Raw genomic sequence first — 17,330 nt, forward strand, 5'->3', positions numbered from 1 at the left:
ACAGTTGTACCCTGAGCATGAACAGCACCATCCAACAGTATGGTGTCTGGGATGGAATAAAAGTTGGAAGAATGAGAAAGCAGCAGCAGGTGCAAGCTCCATTCTTCTTGAATGGTTTCTTGATTGCTGCTGTGATTGCCTGAGGATATCAGACTCTCGCTCCTTCACTCTTCCAGAGTGGACTCTGCCAGTGATTGATTGTCCAGGGAGTTTCCAGAAGTCTTTGGTATTGGACTGTGGTAGCAACATCAATCCCTCTTGTTCTGAGGCTTCTGCTTCTTGGACTGCAATGGTTCCTCCAGCTCCCCAGCCTGCAGATGGCCATTGTGGACTACCCAGCTTTTGGTTGTATAAGACATTCTAATAAATCCCCTTTTGATAACCATAAGAAAAACAGTTGTACCAGAAATATATTAGATTTCCTTTTTCTCTTCGTCTATGCTAGAATTTATTATTTTATGTTTGGGTTCATCTTTTTTGGGTGTGGGGGACTAGTGGCAATGGAACTCAGGGCCTTCTTGGGCTTCCTAAGCAAGCAATGCTCTACTTCTGAGCGACAGCCCCCATTTCCTGCTTTTTTTTTTTTTTTTTAAAGACAAGATCTCACTAAATTGCCTAGACTAACGTAGAACTTGCTGAGGCTGGCCTTAAACTTGTGATCCTCCTGCCTAGGGCTCCCAAGTAGCTGGGATTGCACCCCTATATTATTATTATTTTTTTTTAATAAGAGTCATTCTAACTATGGTAGGATGGCATCTCATTGTAGTTTTGATCTGCATTTCCTTGATGGCTGTTATATTGAGCATTTTTTCATATATTTGTTAACCACTTATATTTCTTCTTTTGAGAATTGTCTATTCAGATCATTTGCTCATGTTTAAATTGGATTACTTTGATTTTTAAAAAATTTTTGAGTTATATATTCTGGGTATTTGCTGCTGTCAGGTGAAGAGTTGGCAGCTATTTCTCCCATTCTGTAGGTTGTCCCTTCACTCTGTTGGTTGTTTCCTTTGCTGTGCAGAAACTTTTTAGTTTGATGTGATCCCATTTGTCATTTTGCTCTTACTTCCTATGGTTTTGGGGGTCCTATCCAGAAACCCATCACCCGTGCCAATGTCTTGGAGTGTTTCCCCTGTTTTTCTGCTGATAGCTTCAGAGGTCAAGTCTTACATCTGGGTCTTTGGTCATCTAGAGTTGACTCTTGTGCAAACTGAGAGATGGGGCCCAGCTCAGTCCTTGAGGCAGCTTTTCATTAGGGAGGGCGGGGACTTGATCCAGTTCATCCAAATCCCTCACCACTTGGTGAAAGGATGGGATGACCCCTTTCCCATTTGCAAGCTTCAGGGTAGAATCATGTAAAACAACCAACTGACCAAATTAAACTACACAGAAAGTCCCCAGCCTGCCCTAAAATCTGTACACCCCATGTTGTTTCTCAATTAAATAGAGGAAGTGTTACTGAGCCATCTTCTCTTCTCCAGGAAGCAGAACTGAGACTGGTGAAATTCTTACCTGAGATTTTGGCCCTGCAAAGGGATCTAGTGAAACAATTCCAGAATGTTCCAGAAGATGAATATTCCTGTTCCATTAGGAGTTTTATTAGCAGTCTCAGTTCAGGTATGACTGCTGTCTGCTGCAACCAAGATCAGGACCTTCCATGTTTGGTGGTTCAAAAGGATCATTCAGGCTGGGACATGAGGGTGGGGCTCAGGTCCTAAGGTAGAGAAAGAGGCAAAGGATGCTAAATCCCAGAGATGGCCATGAGCCACTGCTGTGTCTAGAAAGCCCTCAGCCTCTCCAGCTTCTCTTACAGCCTAAAACTTGAAACCCAGGCATGCCGCTGAGTGAGGGAAGGTGCAGGGTCAGGTTCTTGGGAGCACGCCTTGTGGTTTGACCCTGGCCAGGGTAATGGTAGGGGTTGTTTCCATGGGGTCTTACCCAGTGTTGTGTTCAACAGAGGGGCTGAGGCAGCTATTCCACAACAGGATCACCACCTTCCTGTCCACGTGGAATGCCCTGAGGCGGTCACTGGAGACCAATGGTAAGTGTCCTCCTCCACGTGGCTCTGCCAGCACCCTGCTGTGTGTGTGGCAACGCAACCTGTTGATGGATGTGCTGGGATACATGAACCAACCTCCAAAGTCACCCTCAGTCGTCCTGAATCTATAAATATGGAATCAGAAAGGAGTTGGGGGCACTAGAAACTTAACAGCCAGGGCCTAGATCTTTGGACATGGCTGCCCGTGGCTTCCCTTCTCTTCCCCTGCCTCCAGACAAACGCCTGGAGCAACATCCCTTTGCTTAGTAATGACCCTGTATTTTAAAGGTGAAATCAAGTTACCTAAAGGCTACTACAACTCTGAGTTGGATCTGGACACAGATTTTAAGGTCATCCTGCCCCGGCGTCGGGGCCTGGGCCTCTGCTCAACTGCATTAGTCAGCTACTTGATTAAGCTACATAATGAAATCATCTACATGATGGAGAAGTTCTCCAAGGAAAACAACAGGTACTGCATAAACTCACCACCCCTGCCACCAAGCTGGGCTGCAGACTCCAGCCAGCAACAGCTCCTGTCCCCCAGATCCTCTCTCAGCCTTCCTCAATAAAGCCCCGTATTTGCACATGGTTTTCACTTGCTTACACTATAATGCAGAAGCAGGAGCATATGCCCCAAAGCCCTAGGCCTCATACACCTGCTCTGGACACCAAGACCTGTATCTTGTGTCCCTCAGCTATTCCGTGGATGCCTCGGAGGTCACTGACCTGCATGTTGTCAGTTATGAAGTGGAGCGGGACCTGATGCCTCTGATTCTCTCCAACTGCCAGTATCAAGTGGAGCAAGGTGGGGAGACCTCACAGGAATTTGACCTGGAGAAGATCCAGCGGCAGATCAGCAGCCACTTCCTCCAGGGCAAGCCCCAGCTGACCCTCAAGGTAGGCTGGGCCCTCTGCCAACGATCTGCTGTAGTTATGAACAGCCCTTGTGAGTTTCAGGGGGAACAGACAAGTGACACCCAGGATGTTGTCTGTGTTGTCTCCTCCCCACTGTGATCTGTGGTCCCTATACCTTCTCTGGGCCGGGAGGTGTCCCCAGCTCTCTTCCACATCACCATCACTGTCTGCACCTGTCCCCCAGGGCAGCCTCAAGTCTCAGTGGACTGGGTTTCCACCACAGTTAATGGCACCACCAAGAAGACCTCACTGCTGCCACCCCTTCAGTTGCATATGCAGTCCGTGCCCAGGAACCACCACGCAGACCTTCCCCATTGCCTCGTCCTCTAACTGCCATGGCCTTGGCTTCACTTCAGAGCATTCAGCCGTCAGTCCAGCTGCCCAGTGCCAGCAGCACCACTTCATCTTAGTTTCCTGCCAGAATGCCCCTATGCGGGGAGCATCAGTGCAGGCACCCCTGGGAAGGGGCAGTGAGGAACCCCCACCCCCAGCCAGTCCACAGCATGTGGATAGTGTTACAATGGCCTCCACCACACTCCCTCATCTGGCACAGAGGCCCTGTCACCTGGCCCCAGCCCGACCTTCCAGGCGTCTCCAGCCCCTTCCTTCCCTGCTGCATCATACCCTGTGACCTGCCTCCCGACTCCCTGAACACAGTGGCACTTCTTTACTGTCCCTTACCGTGGCTGCACTCATCCTTCCAGGTCCAGCCAGATGTCATTCTCAGATGTATTTATTCCTCCATTGTAGTCAGCCTGGCAGTTGTTTGAGCCTAAAGCCATTTTTAATTCATCCTGACAGTGGCTGCCTTATGCACAGTCGCTGCTCAGTGTGGCTGGAGAGATCACAAATGTGCACATTCCCATTCCTGTTCCTCCAGCGCTCTTCCTCTCTGTGGTTGGCAGATACACTATTCTACAGGGCAATATCTGCAAGGTCACTGTAGCCAGGCTAGAGTTCTTGTGTTACTGTGTCCAAAAAGTGCTGGTGGAACAGAGTCATCAGAACACAGCAAAGTTACATGCCTTGCCCAGGAATACACTGTCCGGCTTGGTACTTCCACTGAGTCACTGCTGAAGAATACACCTGTCATCAGATGGAAGCCTCCTCTATTTTAATTTCCAAAAACTTTTTTTTCTTTCTCACTTAGGGGATACCCACGCTGGTATACAGACATGATTGGAACTTCGAACATCTCTTTGTGGACATCAAGAACAAAATGGCACAGGTGGTCATGATAAACCCTCACTTGCAGGGTTGTTCCATCCACATACGTAAGGACAGTACAATCTCATCCTGGTGTCTGCTGTGAGCACCAGGCTTTCTGGCTCCCTGAGGAGCTTAGGGATCCCAGAGCTCAGAGAGGCAAGCAGAATGGCAGATCACCAAACTTTCTTGATGAGAACAGACCAACCCCTTGGGGGTTGTTTTCTCAATGATGATATCATGACCAGAAATCAATGTCCAGCAGCAGATCAGCAGCTGCTTCAGGTGCTAAAGGTTACTCCTGCTCCTTAGGTTCTGCTACCGACAAGTGGAGAGGCTCTTGTGCCTCTCCGTGTCCTCATGGATCATGTGGAGGATTCAGTTAACTTGGGCCCATTTCTGTGCAAAGTCTGAAAGGCTGAGGCACTCAGCATCAGCTCAAGCACAAGCATCAGCTCTTACCACAAGTGCTAGATAGTTGGCCCTGCCTGTGCTGGCAGCTCACAGTTAGGCTCTTACCAAGTAGGAGAAGCAATAGCCTGACCCAAGACTCTGTCCTGATTTTGGTTTCAGAGCCCCCTCCCCAACTCGGCCATGGGTGCCATCAGTGGAGAGCTTCGGTCCTACAGCGATGCCTGTGAAGCACTGTCTATCATAGAGGTCACTCTGGGCTTTCTAGGCACAGCTGGTGGGGATCCAAATATGCACCTAAATGTGTATGTCCAAGACATCCTGCGAATGAGCGACCAAACAACTCCGGTTTTAAAGGTAGGTTTTTTTAAAGGTGTGCTTTTCAAGGAGAATCAGCGTCACCTGGTTTTAGTTTCCTGCCAGAATGCACCACGCAGAAGCCTGGTGCAGGCATCTGTGGAAAGGGGTGGTCAGGAACCCCACCCCTCACCAGTCCACAGAATTTCAGTGCACACTGGGGACAGGAGAGGCAGGGACGCTCAGTGCTGACCACCTAGTAGAGCAGGATACACAGGTGACTGAGGACATTGACTACCTGCTCACTGCGTGATACAGTTACACACTGCTGCAGGAGGGGGAGACTCTCAGATGTTTCCAAGATGAGGCAGGTAGACTCGTGGATGGAACAGAGATGGCCTCATGAAGAAAATAGACAAAATTAGGGAGAAGTGCCCTTGGGTACCACTCAGAGTGAGCCTTCACTCCTACTTGGGACTCTCTTCCTTTTCCAGGCTTTAAGCAGATGTCAGTTAAAACATGCTGTTGCCCTCTGGCAATTCCTCTCTGCTCATAAGTCGGAACAGCTACTGCGACTGAAGAAAGTGAGTCTGCCCTGCCTTTGCCCAGACTGAGGGTGCTGCACACTGGTCCCAGGCTTTGATGTTGTACTTGTTCATCTTTTTTAGGATCCCTTTTGGGAAATCAGTTCTAGGTACAAAGCAGACCTCAGCCCAGAAATTGCTAAGCTCCTCAGAACCTTCCTGAATCACACGGACCTAGATGCTTTCCTCATGGAGCTCCATGAGCTGATAGTGTTGAAACTAAGAAACACCCAGGCCCAGGAGAGCTTCAACCCTGAATGGAGGTAGGGTGTGCACACCTAGAATGTTTGGCATCTCCCTTGACATGAAGGTAGTTCCACCTTACCACAGGACCCTCTGTCTACTGTTCTCCATCACCAGAGCAACTGAGAACTTATTTCTTTGGTTTTAATCTTTTGGGGACTTCTAAAAGATAACTGTGAAATCATATATGCTCATTATAACAAGTAGACCTAACTATGTCAAAGAAGTATGCATTTTAGATTAGGTAGATTAAGCTACAACAATGTGTGAAATCTGAAATATCCAAAATCATGTGAATTTTACATTTGTGTCAATCTAATGGCCAAAAAATGGTGTCTTGTTTTCACTTGTTTTCCTACCTACTTCTGTGGCTGGGCACATTTTTAAATCTATCACCATTTGTTTATCATCCTCTGAAATAGCTCTTGGTAGCTTCTGGTTATTGGGCAGGGCAGTTGATCTGTTTTTTTGTTCTTTCTTTCTTTTTTTTTTTTTTTTTTTTTTAGTACCAGAGATTGAACCCATGGTTACTTAGCTACTGAGCTGCATCCCCAGGTCTTTTTATTTTTTAATTTGAGATAGGACCTCACCATTGCTAAGGCTGATCTCGACCATGTGATCCTCCTACCTTAGCCTCCTGAGTTGCTGGGATTGCAGGCATATGCCACTGCCCCTAACCAGTTTATCCCTTTTAAAAAAATATTTTTTAGTTATAGATGGACTCAATATCTTTATTTATTTATTCTTTTTTTATTGGTTCTTCAAAACATTACAAAGCTCTTGACATATCATATTTCATACATTTGATTCAAGTGGGTTATGAACTCCCATTTTTACCCCATATACCGATTGCGTTATTTATTCTTATATGGTGTTAAGAATCAAACTCAGGGCCTCATGCATGCGAGGCAAGCACTCTATCACCGAGCCACAACTCCAGCCCTTATCTCACTCTTTTTAAAAAATATTTAAAGTTGTAGATGGACACAATGTTTATTTTATTTATTTATATGTGGTGCTGAGAATCAAACCCAGGTGAGTGCTCTACCCAGCCCCTTTATCTCTTTTTTAATGATTTGTAAAAAGCTCTTTGTATAGAATAGATTATTTCCTTTGATCTACATGTTACAATTGATAGAAGTAAGAAATCAATTGATAGGATTTTTTCATAAAGCCTCTGTGGGGCTGGGTGCAGTGGTGCGTGTCTGTAATCTTAGGAGCTCAGGAGGATTTTAAGTTCAAAGCCAGCCTCAGCAATTTAGCAAGGCCCTATCTCTAAATAAAATATTGAAAAGGGGTGGAGATGTGGGCTGGGATTGCAGCTCAGTGGTGGAGCACTTGCCTAGCATGTGTGGGGCACTGGGGTCGCTCCTTAGCATCACATATAAATAAACAAAATAAAGCTATTGCATTTATCTACAACTAAAAATAGATTTCTTTTAAAGTGTGAGGGGTGGGTGGGGATGTGGCACAGTGGCTAAGCATCCCTGGGTTGAATCCCCAGTACTTCCCCTGCCCCCACAAAAGCTGCCACAGGGACATACTTCTTTATCACATCCCAGGGTGCTAAGCCATACTGTTTTCTCCTGCTGCTTTTATAGTTCTACATTGCACATTTCTTTCATTAGTCAGTCCACTTTTATGTGTGCTATGAGGCAGGCATTTCACTTGGCTGGCTTTCTGGATGGACAGTCAGGCTACATTTGCTATTTCTGTCCTCAGGCCGTATGGCACATGCCTGTACAGTAAAGTTCCCCTTCCTAGAGAATTTGCAACCTTTGGTAAGATAAACCATGAGAGGGAACACCTTCCTTTTTCTGAGTGGCAAAGCTTTGTTTCTGATGCAGCCAGACAGGCCCATCAGTGGAGTGCCTGAAAAGGCCTAGCTGAGCCTCATCGAGGAAGCTCCACCCCCCAGAAGCCCTGAGCCTAGGACTCCAGGTCTAGCTCAGGAATGGGGCAGCTGGCTCACCTGAAGCTGACCCTCAGTATTTCTGGTCTTAGCACCCAGTCCTGGAAAGAGTGAGAGCTGATAGGCTCCTGAATGCTCTAAACACTGTCTCTTGTGCCTGATTTTGCAGCCTGAGGGACACTCTGGTGAGTTACATGGAAACCAAAGAGAGTGAAGTTCTTCCAGAAATGGAATCCCAGTTCCCAGAAGAGATACTGCTGTCCAGCTGCGTCTCTGTATGGAAAGTGGCAGTTGCATGGAAACAGGACCGGCAAGCAAAATAGGATTCTCTACTCTGTCCCTTTATGTGGTGGGGACATAGCTCCCCTCCCCTCCACTGTGCCTCAGGGCAGCTGGAAAGACAGTGTTGGCATAGCACTGAATTCAAGGCCAGCATGCACTGTGCCAGCTGATGGATTTTTTTTTTACTTTTTATTGATTTTACTTTTTTTTTAAATACACAACAGCGGAGTGTATTATAATTCTTATTACACATATAGAGCACAAGTTTTCATACCTTTGTATAAAGTGTGTTCATGCCATTTTATGTCTATATACATGTACTTTTGTTGCATTACAATTCTTATTATACATAGTCACCCACATTTTTTTCATATCTCTGTTTGTATATAAAGTAGGTTGACACCCAATTCATGTCTTCATACATGTACTTTGGATAATGATGTCCATCACATTCCACCATCCTTGATAATCTCCTCTTCCTTCCTTCCCCTCCCTCCCCTCTTCCCTATTAGAATTCATCTCTTTGTCCCATGTTTCCCCTCTCTTCCCCATTATGAGTCAGCCTCCCGATATCAGAGAAAACATTCGGCATTGGTTTTTGGGAGGGGATTAGCTAACTTCACTTAGCATTATCTTCTCCAATGCCATCCATTTACCTGCAAATGCCATGATTTTATTCTCTTTTATTGCTGAGTAAATTCCATTGTGTATATATGCCACATTATTTTTATCCATTCATCCACTGAAGGGTACCTATGTTGACTCCACAGTTTAGCTATTGTGAATTGAGTTGCTATAAACATTGATGTGGCTGTGTCCCTGCAGTATGCTATTTTTAAGTTCTTTGGGTATAGACTGAGGAGTGGGACAGCTGGGTCAAATGATGATTCCATTCCCAGATTCCCAAGGAATCTCCATACTGCTTTCCATATTGGCTGCACCAATTTGCAGCTCCACCAGCAATGTATGAGTGTACCTTTCCCCCCACATCCTCACCAACACTTATTGTTATTTATCTTCATAATAGTTGCCATTCCAACTGGTGTGAGATGATATCTTAGAGTAATTTTGATTTGCATTACTCTGATTGCTAGAGATGATGAGCATTTTTTCATGTATTTATTGATTGATTGTATATCCTCTTCTGAGAAGTGTCTGTTCAGGTCCTTGGCCCATTTGTTGATTGGGTTATTTGGGTTTTTTTGGTGCTTAGCTTTTTGAGTTCTTTATGTATCCTAGAGAATAGTGCTCTATCTGATGTATGAGGGGTAAAAATTTGCTCCCAGGATATAGGCTTCTCTGTTCACCTCACAGACTGTTGCTTTTGCTGAGAAGAAATTTTTTTCAATCAATAAATCCATCCTATTTATTGATTCTTGGTTTTAATTCTTTTTTTATTTATTTAATTTTAGTTTTTGGCGGACACAACATCTTTGTCTGTATGTGGTGCTGAGGATCGAACCCGGGCCGCACGCATGCCAGGCGAGCGCGCTACCGCTTGAGCCACATCCCCAGCCCTTGGTTTTAATTCCTATGCTATAGGAGTCTTATTAAGGAAGTTGGGCCCTAATCCCACATGATGAAGATTAGGGCCTACTTTTTCTTCTATTAGATGCAGAGTCTCTGGTTTAATTCCTAGGTCCTTGATCCATTTTGAGTTAAGTTTTGTGCATGGTGAGAGATAGGGGTTTAATTTCATTAAAACTGCAAATGGATTTCCAGTTTTCCCAGCACCATTTGTTGAAGAGGCTATCTTTTCTCTAGTGCATGTTTTTGGTACCTTTGTCTAATATAAGATAATTGTAATTTTGGGGTTAATTTCTGTGTCCTCTATTCTGTACCATTGGTCTACCAGTCTATTTTGGTGCCAGTAGCATGCTGTTTTGTTACTATTGCCCTGTAGTATACTTTAAGGTCTGGTATAGTGATGCCACCTGCTTCACTCTTCCTGCTAAGGATTGCTTTAGCTATTCTGGATCTCTTATTTTTCCAGATGAATTTCATGATTTATTTTTCTATTTCTATTAGGAATTCCATTGTGATTTTGTTCAGAATTGCATTAAATCTGTATAGTGCTTTTGGTACTATGGTAATTTTGATAATATTAATTCTGCCTATCCAAGAGCAAGGTAGGTATTTCTATCTTCTAAGGTCTTCTTTGATTTCTCTCTTTAGGGTTTTGTAGTTTTCTTTGTATAGATCTTTCACCTCTTTCGTTAAGTTGATTCCCAAATATCTTATTTTTTTTTTTTTGAGGTTATTGTGAATGGGGTAGTTTTCCTCATTTCCTTCTCAGAAGTATTGTTCTCCTGTCTCTGTTCTCAAGTTCTCCTGTCTCTGGAAACCCTGATTTTCTCTGATTTCTACTCTGAGGGCATGCCCACCCTTCTAGATGATCAGAGGTCTTTTCATAAAGCCAGTGTTGACACCTCACTGTTACAGCCTCCAGGAGACCTGGTTTTCCCCTCGCCTCCCTGTGTCCACGCAGTGCTGCCTTTGTGCTAGTGCCTTAGTGGGCCTTGTCTTTGAGTCTCCAGTGGCCTTGCATATGGTGGAGGAGCCAGGGTTGACTTACAAGGAGCCCCAGAAGGGCAAGGGGCAAGCAGGGGTGAGGCTAGCCACCACCCTTAGAAGAGCTCCTGGGAAGAGTGGTTGGGTGTCATACACACCAAGTCCCAGGTGGGAACCTTTGAAATTGTAACCGGAAGCTCAGTCCTCATCCTCAAAGTCAATTCAATAACAAAGACAAAGTCTTGAGAAAAATGAAGATGTTTTATTGCTTTGCTTGCAAAGGAGAAACCCAAGGGACTCCTGTCCCAGAGCCAGTGATTCTGCCCATCATGGGAAATAGGAGTTTTTTAAAGAGGTAATTCAGAGAAAAATGAGATTAGGGAGGAGAGATCAAGGAGGATAAAGGTCAGGGAAAAGAAGTTTTGGAAAAAGAATAAAACATAAGTTTCAAGGCAACAAGGGATATAGTCAAAGCACTAAGTGAACCCCTGTTACAAAATGACATTGCATTCAGTCCTCACCGCCATTTGCAGGGAAGGTTATCTTGCACACCCCACCTCTGGGTGAGGCAGAGAAGGGAGCCATGGGTGGGGCAGAGATGGGAGGTTGGTTGTTGATGGTGAACTGAGCAATAGGGCAGAGCAAATGGAGGCAGGAAGCAGGTGGCCTCGGACTCCTGCTGACCTGCATGCTTGGTGGCAGGTGGTGTATGAAGAGAGCTGTATGGGTAGCCTGATGGCCTCCTATGTGACAGGCCTTTCTGGCCTTCCTCGAGTTGCCCTTTCTGGTGGATTTGGGACAGTTGCTATAGGAGAAGGAGCCAGGACTCATGCCCCAGACAGGTACTTCCTCCCAGGGGCAGGAAGTGGACCCTCTGCTTTTGCCTGGGGGAGGGAAGGCCCCCTGAAAGCCACTACTACTCATAGTCAGAAAAGAAGAGGGTTTTCTGAAAGCTGGACCCCTGTGGCAGTTCCCCTTTTTTCTGCCCCACAAGCCCAACCTGAGGAGTGAGGGTCAGCTTAGCTGATGTGATTCCCTGTGGCTCTGTAGGTCCTGTTTCTGGGTGAAAATGGGGGTGTTCCACCACTGAGATAATCTTGCTCTCCCCAAAGGAAAGGTCAGAGTGGACACTGGGAGAGACCAGAAGAGGGCGTGTCTGACCCCATGCAAGAGCTTCTGCTGCCATCCAGGCTTTGATGGCTCCTTTCTGGACTCATTTTCATCATCGACAGTGAGACCACAGGACAGATCCCCCACCCAGAGGAGAGCCCCCCTTTCACCCCACCTTTACTACCTACCCCTTCTCTTGCCCACAGTACCGTACACTGGCCCATCTCCAGGACCATGGTCCAGTGCCAACCTGGCCACTGTGAAAAGTCACAGGGCCTGAGCTCAGGGAGCCCCCTCACCACCGTCCCTGAGCTGGACAGTCAGGCCTCTGTCCATAATCAGACAGGAGAGCCATTTCCTGCAGATGCAGGGACCTTGGCCCAGGAGGGTGCTGAGGTTGATGGTCATCCTGGCCACTGCCCTTGGACCTCATGGCCCCAAAACCAAAGGGTAAACTCATGTTGACCTGGATGCTAGTCCTGGGACCAGCCGGCTGCTCCTGGGAATGGGCACCCAGGCCATGGGAACATATGCATAGACTTGAGGGCAGCAGCAAAGGGGAGAGGAAGAGGGAAATTGCCAGAAAATGAAAGAAAGAACAGGGTGACGTGGTGTGAGCATGCTGATTAGGCTGCTGGGCCTGCCCCAACCTCACCCATGAAGTCAGGGCACAGAGGTTCCTGGAGTCTGGGCCCTGAGTGCTCTGCTGGTCTGTAGATGGTGAGATTCTGTTCATCCCTCATCCTGGGCCCACCTCCAGGCTGCATGGCTTAGTGCTGCCCAACCCCACTGCCCCAGTTCACCCTCCTCTGCCCACTGCCAAGCTTTGGAGTGGCCTGCTACATTGGTGTCCTCACAAAGCTGCCCTGCACTGGAGTGGCCAAGAAACTCCTGCAGGTAGACATGCTGGAGAAGAGTGCCCTGCACAAGGAGAAGGTAGGGAGGCCTGGACAGCCTGGGCCCAGCCAGCAGGTGCCTGGAATGGTCCTGGGGATGGGAAGGACGGGTCAGCTACTTCCCGCATACATCTGTATCCCTGGATCCTGGCCTGGAGTAAAGCACACCTGGTGTTCTCTGGTGCCTCTCTCCATGTAGCCCTGGGTGGTACATCCCAGCTTGTGGCTTGCAACCCCTGGGGCCCCTGACTCCTCCCTGTGCTGTGATTGCCTCTTCCATCTCCACCTCTGTGCTGCTGCCACACTCATGTAGATTATTGTAGGGTATGTCCCCCAGTCACCCCCATGCCATCCCAGGTGCCAGGCTTTGGACCACTGCTCCTGCCTGTGACTGCATCCACACCCTTTCTCACCCCTGCATCTCCCTCTTCTGGCCCTGCAGCATGCACAGGGGAGGTGACATTAACACTTTGGCTCTTCTATTGCACAGCACATTCTGAGAGCAAAGACCCCATCTGTCCTTTCCTCCAGCAGAGGCACCTGTGTGGAGCACTCACTCCATAAACATCTGTGGAGGACATGGCGGTCCAGACCCTACCCAGGCCAATGTGACCCACACTGGGCCCATCCTCTCCCCTCCGGTGGAAAGTATGGAGGTGACACACATGTCCAAGTTCCCAGTAGGGAGGAAGCAGAAAGAAGCTAGTAGCTAAGTCCTCGTCACAGTCTGCTGCCAGGGTGGCCCTGTGTGCCCTGGCCACTCCTCTACTTACCAGTTCTGTGGTCCCAGGTGAGCTGCTGCCCATCTCAAAGCCCCTGTTGTCAGATCAGATGGGGGCCTTAGGCACACCCAGGGCTGTCTGAGCAGATGGCTTTGCTTGGGTACAGTATCATCCAGGAGAGGTCCCTTCCCTTTCCCGGCTTGTGACTGGGTTTTAAAGAGGAAGAGGCTTGCCTCAGCCCTTTACCAAGAAAAGGTTTTTGCAAGTTTTCTCCCCATTTTCCAGATTCAGCTCCTGCAGGCTGAGGGAGATGCATCCTCTGACGGGAGGTTCTAGAACTGTCCTGGGAATGACGACTGGCCTGGGCCTTCACCCTACTCTGCCAGGTCAGAGGCACTGCATGCACTTGCACGTGTGCACCCCAGACCCTCTGATGCCAGCACTCGCCCACCCTGCCCAGAGACAGGCACCGGGAAGGAGCCTAAGGGCTGGGAGTCCAAGAACTCCCTTCTACCACCAAGGACCTCGTCAGAGCCTCCAGTCCCTGTGGCTGGCCTGGACCTGGGGGCATGTGTTCCTGCAGCTCTGACCTCCTTTCCATGCTGTAGGCCCTGAAGAGCCATAGCCCTAGCAACAAGCCTCTCTACATCTCCATGGGCCACAAGATGAGCCTGGAGGCAGACGTGTGCCTGATCTGATGCTGCTGCAGGTTCTGGATCCCAGAGTCCTTGTGCCAAGCGGGGTTCAGCACATGCTCCTCCACTTCTCACCATTTGTCAGCTGAGCTGGAGTCACAGAGCAGTGGTTTGAGGACAAGATGGCCCTGGGCTGAGGGCAAGTCCATGAGCCCTTGCTGGGGAACCTGGTGTGGACATATTGGGCCCTGGAGGCAGGAGGGTAGATAGGAGGAGGCAGAGTTCCTAGGATTCTACCTGAGATTTCCTGCCTGTGCCTCAGAAGCTACTTAGCCTAACACTCAGCTTCGCCCTTACTTGAGCCTCCTGCGCCTGGGTACCAGGTTGTCTGGAGGATCATTTGATGTCAGCTCTAATGGCAGAGTGCTCCACCAGCAGCCCTCAGCTGGAGGCCCTTGCTGGACACCGGGGGCAAGTGCTGGCATCAGGAACTCCAGGGTGTGGCTATGCCAGGTACCCAGCACCTAAACTGGTGCTCAGGGGTCAGAGGATCAGCTCTCTGATGAGCCAGTGGGCTCAGCTGAGAAGGAACTCAGCCTGCAGCTGAGCACACATGGCCCACGGCTCACCTTCCTAGTCATGACGAGGGGACACCAGTCCCATACTAGCATGTGTTCCACAGAAGCTGTAAGGTGAAAACCCAAGAGAAGCCATCCTCAGGAAGAGAGAAATCCGGCTCAGGAACAGTATTTGCAAAAGCCTCAGGGCAAAGAGGACATTGATGTTTTGAACATGGTTTTTGTTTATGTGGCTCAAATATAAACCCATGTTAAAAAATACTGAAGACTCACCTATATTTCATCCCCACTAATCTTTAACCATTGCCCTTCATGAACAACTGATTTAATTGTTTCTAGTATATATTCTTACTTTTTTCTTTTTTTGGTAGGAGGCAATAACAATAATAAGTTACTATGTAAATTTCTTTCTTACCCAAAATAGAGTGCTCCTGTATATCCTTTCTGCCCCTTATTATTCACTCAATGAAACAACCTGGAAAATACTCCACATATGTAAAAATCTTAACTTTCCATGATATAGATAGACAAAAGTTGGAACTAAACAAATGATGGACATTTGGACTATTTCTGAATTTCATTCCTTAACAATATTTCTGTATTGAATAGCTCTGGGAATCTATTTTATATTCTTGCAAATGTACATTCAATGTTCAGTCCTGCAAGAAATATTGCTTTATCAATGGCTATTTTTTTATATATTTTCAAATAATAAAGCCCAATTCGCTGGAGGGTTGCAACATTTTTCTTTCTCCCAGCAGGTATACAAGTTCATGCTTTCTGTAGATGCCCCATATACAGAGGCCACATTTTGGATATTCTGTGCACTATCACAATGTGCTTGTAATTTATTTTTTTTCTGAGAGAACCATTTCCTATTTCTGTTATTTTTTTCTTTTTACATATGATTGATACCATGTCATGGTTACAGAAGAAAACAGCAGTGTCCTACCCTAAATAAACCCATGGCTTGGTGAGAGTTCAATGCTGAAAACAATAACTTCTTCCCAGTACAATGATCACCAAGAACAAAATGCATTTTGGTAGTTTGTGTCTTCCACCAAATTGATCTATGTAATCCAAGTCCTTATACCTATGGACTGAGAGTTTTAAGTATTGTTTATTTATTTTAATGTTCATGTATTAATAGTGATAACATCATTTATTTTTTAGTTAGATTTTTGTCTATTTATTGACTTTTAGAAAGACCTGAGGACATGAGCCTTAGAGAAAAGACTTCCTGGAACACCCCAATATTGAAAATAAATGCCTTAGAAAGTAATGCATCGGTACAATTGTTCAGCATACAGTAATAAGTGTAAGATCATGTTAGGTCTCACTGATGATGGCAGTAGAAGAGAACGAGAATGAAGCATCCATGAACATGTAGAATACCCACAAGGAACAAGGAATCACAGGCTCTGATGTGAGAATTGATGGTTGAACTTTGCCAAACAGGAGCTTCTGGGGCTGAGGGTGGTGTCATAGAGAACACTCAGTGGGCAGGTGGTACAAATGGAGAAGCACCCCCCCAAAAACTGATGAAAGTAGATTATTAATTTTTATTTGACGTCATCTCCAAAATTATGAGACAAAAACATCTGTAAATATGAACCCCATAATTATCAGCATCCCTAGATGTATTAGAGCCAAGATACCAATGGTAAAGATCTTGGGCTAGACCTTGTGCTAGAAAAGGAATGTGAAGTTTCAGAAGAAAATTCTGGTGTTAGCTGAAATCTCAAAACAAACTTCAGAGGAAATGTTTCTTTTACTAATAAAATAATATTGTTTGTTGACCTTTTTCATTTTTTTCATATTCTATACCAATAGTATATATCTTAGGAGAAAATGAAGCAGAAGTCTTTGTTTCAAATAGTGTCATCTTCATCAATCTCAGCCTATCCGCTTACCAGGGATATATGTGGATTCACCCAAAACACATTTTTGTCACTTCAGTTATCAAGTCCCTCTAATATCCTCCAGGTGCCTTTCCAATATTATTACCCAATTATGTCTGGATTATGTTATGGTAGTTGTGCTCCCACTGTACATAGGCTTTCTTATAGATTCAGAATTACCATATATTATCAAAATAGTTCTTGATGTAATCTCATCTTGAGGTTTTCTGGGGTAGTGTGTTACTTTGATTTCATCTTTCTCTTCTTGATTAAGCAATGAATACCATGAGACATTTTTGCAGGTATATCACAATTTTATGCAAGTGAGTCAAGATATTGTAATGGGTTCTAGAAGTCCAGGATCTGACAGTACTGAATTTTCTAGAGCTGGTGTACAGAAACAGAGCAAAATTGTTATTAAGACCAAAGCATTTATAGAGTTTTGTGTGAGTTTAGCAATCAAAGCAGTAACAATGTTATCTAGAGTACATTCTAACCCCATTTTAGCCAACATCTGTTGAGCTGAGGCTGTTAATGGTTTTATATTCCCCCCCCCCCTCGTAACTAGAATTCATGTATCTTGGGGTCCTATTTTAATGATTCTCCTCTTTTGAGGAGAATGATTATTCTCTTGTTTGGATGAACTCTTATCTTTCAACATATCTTATCTTTCAACATATTGAAAACTCTACAATTTTCAGTGAATTGAAATGGAAGGATTGTACAAACATAAAGAATTGCAACCTTCTCAAAAATGCATCTTAATGTAGTAGGTGTGCACTTAGATGTAGTTTTTAGTGCTGTCTTTTGACATTTATTACCAGAACTAATGCCTTTAATATATCATCTAAGATGGCACTGAGAAGCATGCCCTCTAAGATGATTTTTATAAATTTGTATTTATAATTTTTTATTGAGTTAAAGTGTTACCTTGATGCTAAATCTGATCATCTTGTATGACATATAAGGAGTCACATTACATATATTCTAGAGCTATTGTGTATGAAAGAAGAACAATTATCAAATATAATTGAATTCTGAAATAAAAAGTCCTCAGTAGAAATGCTGGCCATTATGTTTTAATTATGC

At 45.7% G+C, this 17,330-nt stretch overlaps 1 protein-coding gene and 1 long non-coding RNA gene across 5 annotated transcripts in view; both read left to right on the top strand.

Moving 5' to 3' along the window:
- LOC101954706 (E3 ubiquitin-protein ligase RNF213) overlaps positions 1-10,680 on the top strand; it is a 105,130-nt gene extending 94,450 nt beyond the window's left edge. For all 4 annotated transcript variants that reach the window (XM_078030678.1, XM_078030679.1, XM_078030680.1 and 1 more), the window contains 9 exons: positions 1,482-1,617; positions 1,958-2,041; positions 2,327-2,507; positions 2,734-2,935; positions 4,104-4,181; positions 4,733-4,927; positions 5,362-5,451; positions 5,536-5,714; positions 7,776-10,680. In XM_078030678.1, the coding sequence (XP_077886804.1) occupies positions 1,482-1,617; positions 1,958-2,041; positions 2,327-2,507; positions 2,734-2,935; positions 4,104-4,181; positions 4,733-4,927; positions 5,362-5,451; positions 5,536-5,714; positions 7,776-7,929 (1,299 nt within the window). In that variant the 3' untranslated portion in view covers positions 7,930-10,680. The remainder of the gene's footprint in view (positions 1-1,481; positions 1,618-1,957; positions 2,042-2,326; positions 2,508-2,733; positions 2,936-4,103; positions 4,182-4,732; positions 4,928-5,361; positions 5,452-5,535; positions 5,715-7,775) is intronic.
- Positions 10,681-13,201: 2,521 nt separating this feature from the next.
- LOC144370077 (uncharacterized) lies at positions 13,202-16,652 on the top strand. Its single transcript, XR_013430032.1, has 2 exons — positions 13,202-13,513; positions 13,736-16,652. It is a non-coding gene; the product is annotated as an uncharacterized LOC144370077 (long non-coding RNA).
- Positions 16,653-17,330: the final 678 nt, after the last annotated feature.

The sequence above is a fragment of the Ictidomys tridecemlineatus genome, chromosome 13, assembly GCF_052094955.1.
Source record: "Ictidomys tridecemlineatus isolate mIctTri1 chromosome 13, mIctTri1.hap1, whole genome shotgun sequence".
Classification (NCBI taxonomy): domain Eukaryota; kingdom Metazoa; phylum Chordata; class Mammalia; order Rodentia; family Sciuridae; genus Ictidomys; species Ictidomys tridecemlineatus.